The sequence below is a fragment of the Lipophrys pholis genome (genome assembly GCF_963383615.2).
Source record: "Lipophrys pholis genome assembly, chromosome: 2".
Classification (NCBI taxonomy): Eukaryota; Metazoa; Chordata; class Actinopteri; order Blenniiformes; family Blenniidae; genus Lipophrys; species Lipophrys pholis.
The window spans coordinates 19,486,677-19,491,976 of NC_137636.1; the positions used below are offsets into that span (position 1 = coordinate 19,486,677).

At 43.3% G+C, this 5,300-nt stretch overlaps 1 protein-coding gene across 1 annotated transcript in view; it reads right to left on the minus strand.

Annotated features, from left to right (window-relative positions):
- esrrga (estrogen-related receptor gamma a) overlaps positions 1 to 1,441 on the minus strand; it is a gene marked incomplete at both ends in the record, with an annotated part of 68,840 nt that extends 67,399 nt beyond the window's left edge. Inside the window, one exon of the mRNA XM_080458744.1 lies at positions 1,386 to 1,441. Coding sequence (XP_080314870.1) covers positions 1,386 to 1,441 — 56 coding nt within the window. The remainder of the gene's footprint in view (positions 1 to 1,385) is intronic.
- Positions 1,442 to 5,300: the final 3,859 nt, after the last annotated feature.

Below are 5,300 nucleotides of genomic sequence, written 5' to 3' on the forward strand. Positions count from 1 at the left end.
TGTCTTCTCTGCTCTCCACCACTGACTCTTCTTTGTAAAGACACTCAAAGGTGTAGCTTTGATTTCATTTAAGTCATTTCAAATGTATTCACTTTAAAGCCACCACTTCTTGGAACCAGATCCCTCTATACGTATCGTTTTTAAATGTATATACATATTTATTCACTGTAAATTTTGATCAAAGCAAACAGAACCGTAGCAGAGCCTTCAAACAATTCACACCTGCATGCTAAAGGAATGCCGAAAACTCACTGAATAACACACTTCAGGCATCTCGTTTTTCTTGAGGAATCTCAAACTGTGTGGATGTTATTAAACTTTATAAATGCCATCCAACTCACTAATTTGTGCTTGACTTTGAAATTGTACACATATAGAGTTGCTGCTGTCTGCTTCGCCAAACACTTAATCTGCTTTTAAAGACCGTCTTTCACCTAAAAGAGCAAAGCGCTGGCGAAAGGAGCAGCTTTCACTTGTTTGTGTGTGTGTGAGTGTGTGCGAGTGTGTGTGTGTGTGTGTGTGTGTGTGTGAGTGTGTGTGTGTGTGTGTGTGTGTGTGTGTGTGTGTGAGTGAGACTGTGTGTGTAACTGTCTCTAATTCCTGTGCGGGGCCACACGCTGAGCCGCCCGTCTGAAATTCTACCTCCTCTGGCATTTAAGAGCGCTGCTCTCCCCCTGTCCTCCTCCCTCCTCTCTTATGGGCCCTTCTCCTCCCGTCTCTCTACGTTATTCCTGTAACCTCAATGCCCTGTTACTTCGCCAATTCTCTGCTTGGACGAACACGCACTCAAAGCACACATGCACATGCACAAACACACACAAGAAGTACACGCATGCACAAACGTCCTGAGTGAGTTGCTGTTTTGTTGTACTGCGGACAGTTTGACTAAAAGTATAACAATGTTTAAAAAACATACAACAAAGTGAAGGAGAAACTGTGTCTGGATGTTATAAATATGGATGTGTTGAAGTATGTGCAGGTGTGTGTAAGTGTGCCAGGTGGAGGGACAGATATTCCGCTCCTCTGCCCACTGAGTAAAAGCTGTTGTCCGGATACTGCAGGTACACACACACACACACACACACACACACACACACACACACACACACACACACACACACACACACACACACACACACACACACACACACACACACACACACAGACAGACAGTGAACGCGTGCTACCTGACAGCAGGAACAACCTTGACATGGTGCCGGCCACCTCCGCTGCATACCAGCACACTCATTCACTCACTCACTCACTCACTGACACACTCAGGCACACAAAGTCACTCACACACACTCACTGACAGTGAAAGACAATGGAAATGACAAGTTGGATGATGGATAAAAGGATAGGATTAAATGGTAAAATTTACCTACTCTTGTTCAGAGTGCATTAAAAAACACTCGGATAGCGGGCGTCCTACCAAATCCATCGGCGATACCGGGTCATTGCCATGTCAACTTCCTCCGGGAAATGCAAGAAAAATCAAAAAAAGCAAAGTTTTTATATGTCTCCTCTCTCTCCTCCTCTTCTTTCTCTGGTCTTCCTCTCTCTTGGTCCTTCCTTCCACTTGGTGGGAGCAATACAATTACCAGGCTCTGCGCTGCCTGCACTGATCAGCTCTGCGTGTGCGTAGATGTGAGGGACCGTGTGTTTGCAGTGTGTATGTGAGAGCAGGGGAGAGGGGGGCTATAGACACACAAACAGCCAGCCAGCGAGGCAGTTGGGACGGAAAGCTGTGCTGCTGTCCTAATCAACGACTTAAAGCCCCGATAGCAGCTCATGAATATTAAGCAGTGCTTTGCATATACAGTCCCTCAGGTCCCGGTGGTGCTGCAATTGGTGGATGTTTGACCAATGGCTGCAGGGAGGGGCGGAGAAAGAGGAGGGGACGAGGAGGGAGAGCAGGAGAGAGAGAGAAGAGCAGGTGGAGAGGGAGGGATCAGACAAAGAGCACAGAGGGGAAGACAGAAGGAGTGATGAAGAAAAGGAGGGTAGCGGAGAGGAGAAAGACACAGGTGAGGGAAAGGTTGAAAGCAACACAACCTGCACGCTTCCCCTCTTTCTTTTCTCTGTTTTAATCTCCTGACCTCTCTGAAGTCCCTCCTCACTGATCTCATCACAGAGCTGCAGAGGAAAACTGTTTCCACAGCAAAAAAAAAATTAAAGGACAATGTGGAAACAAAAACATGTTTTCCTTTCACTTTCAAACGACGTTTAATTTTCTAAACCAATAATCTTTCTTGCACAAGGAAAAGATTTGAGTTCATCCACATTTTGAAGCACCTGCCAGGGAGGAAATAAGGCCTTGAAAACACAAAACATGACGAAAGAAAATCCAGACAATTACGAGATCAAAGGAACAAGTGTAAGCTTGACCCCAAATCATCGGACTGAATAATGCGCGCGCACACACACACGCACGCGCACGCGCACACACACACACACACACACACACACACACACACACACACACACACACACACACACACACACACACACACACACACACACACACACACACACACACACACACACACACACACACACACACACACACACACACACACACACGCACGCAGCAGAGCCCATTGCAGCCCAGCAGTAAAATGCGAGATTATAGCAATTCCAGGGCGGTTGTCCTTTGTTGTGGAATGATTTGGGAATGATTGGGACAAGGCTTTCCCTGCTGCTTGCTGAGCTCCCCGGCATCTCTGCACCAGCAGGCTGGATATTCCCAATATTTCCAAACACCCTGAAACGTGTGTCGTCGGTGCAAGAGGGATTCTCCAACAGATTGAGCTCTCCGCTCACAGAGCAAGGAGAGGGGAGAAAAGGGAATCTGAGGAGAGACCGAGAGAAATAACGGCCTTTCCTCTCAAAGAAAATTTGAGCCCTACGGGGCAAATCACATCTGCTTTGCCTCAATGATACACACACTCACTTTTCCTTTTCTTTCTTACTAATGTTTTCCTCCTTTCCATTTGACTTTCCAACTGGAGAAAGGAGTGTGGACTAAAGAGAGAGATATGGAGAAAGAAAGTGGAGGGGTGGAGAGGGGGATGCAAAGATGAAAGAGAGTGGTTGTGATTAGCAGCTTTGGAGGGGAACAGATAATGAAACATTTCCTGAAACCAATCTCTGCTTTGATGTACATGTGTACGACGCTTGTGTGTGTGTGTGTGTGTGTGTGTGTGTGTGTGTGTGTGTGTGTGTGTGTGTGTGTGTGTGTGTGTGTGTGTGTTCGTGCATTTGACAATGATGGCCTCTTTTCCATTTTTCTTCTACATCAAGTCAAATTTGAAACATTTCCACTGGTTAACAGCAGAATTAATATTATTAGAACACTAAAGGTAGAAACCAAGCATTTCATTTCTTCTTTGTATGTGGCACATTGTAGTTATGTATGCTGCATTATTAAGCATGGTGGACTACAGGCACATGCTCAAAATGCAAGTGAAGGGGTAATTACTTAGTTATTACCTGGCACTTATAACGGCCTACTGAAAGTTGGTCTAACATCTTTTCAAACAATAAATGCATTCACACATTGAGCGAGTGGTTCTCAAAGGGTTCTCAAGTGCCAGCCTCATGGGTGCCAGGGACCTTCAGTGGGTGTTAACCAGCAGGAGAAATGTGGGGGTCTTTTCCCATTATGTGCTATTTGTCACAAATTACTGAGAATGAAATTATGATATTTAAAATTTTTAAATAACCATAAGTGTAACAACAGTTTACAATATATGCTGTAAAGACATTTTCTATCTAGCATGGAAAAAACATTTTTACTGGGAAAGCTGGATTCAACAATATGTGCTATGAGAGTCATGTACACACACACACACACACACACACACACACACACACACACACACACACACACACACACACACACACACACACACACACACACACACACACACACACACACACACACACACGCACACGCACACAGAGTTATGATGTATCCAGAGGCTTATAAACATCGACAAAGATGAGTGTGAATCAATGGTGCCGTCACTACTGGGCAAACAAATCCTTTACCAAAACCTCTGTCTCTAACACACACATTCACAGATCTGTTATCTCTGCATCCAGGTAAAAATATCAGGATGCAGGAACATTGATTTATTTTTGATTTATTTATTTTGTTTTTATACATTAATATTGAAAATACGAAATCAGATTGTGGGGGGCCATTTCATTATTTTACTGCCTCAAAAGTTAGGAGGAAATTTAATGAATTGTAAAAAGTGACTTTATTATGTACCATTAAAAGCAGAAAATTACATCACACAGAGCCTCAATGCAGAGAATTGCAGCAAAGAAATTGGCTTGGTTTTTCACACACATCTTTAACTGAGCAGCACTGAATACACAATTACCACAATAAGTCATGTGGACAATCAAGGTGAATGCTACCAATTCAGTCCATCCTATGAAATAGTGAAAATAGAAATAGATAATGTGACAATAGAAATGCGAAATAGTCATGCTTTGCTTTTCACAGTGTTGCAGTGGTTAACGCCGTCACCCCTAATTACGGCAATTAGCCGTGTGAACCTCCTGACTGAAGAGGCTTTTATGGGTGAAGTTTGTATGTTCTCCTGGTACCTGGGTGCTTTCCATCCATCTTTCTCTCACAATCCACACGTGCTTCTTTGGGCAATAACTGGCCTTAAAGTGGCCGTGTTGGCACAAAGTTGGACTAAATAGCTGTTCAGAGTAAACCCTGACTTTTACCTGGTTTTTGCTCTGTTCTGCCAAGTTTGTATAGAAGATAGATGGATGAATTCACTGCAAGAAATGCCTTGGCAGGATGACTGTGACCAATTACCTTGGGGAGTTTATTTTTGTGATTTGGCTATAAATTTTGAAGAGATTTGGTAAAAGCATCTTTCAAAAGAGATTTGAGTACATTGCAAGATTTTAGGGCAAGCAGAAATATGTTAAATAGAGGATGAAATCTAAAAATGAAGTCTCACTGTTTATGTGTGGTGTGTAATGCCTTACAAACCTTTAGTGTTTTATGTAAAAATTGAAGAATTGTTATGGTAAGACACTAAATTCCTATCACGAACACAAAACCATAAATAGAGCCGTGGTCTTTAAAATTCAACAACATGCGCACATGCAAAAAGGACCATATGGTCTTGAAGCTTCTGAGTCAAGATAACACTACACATTTCTCTCATTTTACCTAAATCCACACCAACCTTATATTTCTTTCTACATTGCTCCTCGTCACTGATCACAACAAATCCCACCCCACCCACCCAGGCTATTGATTG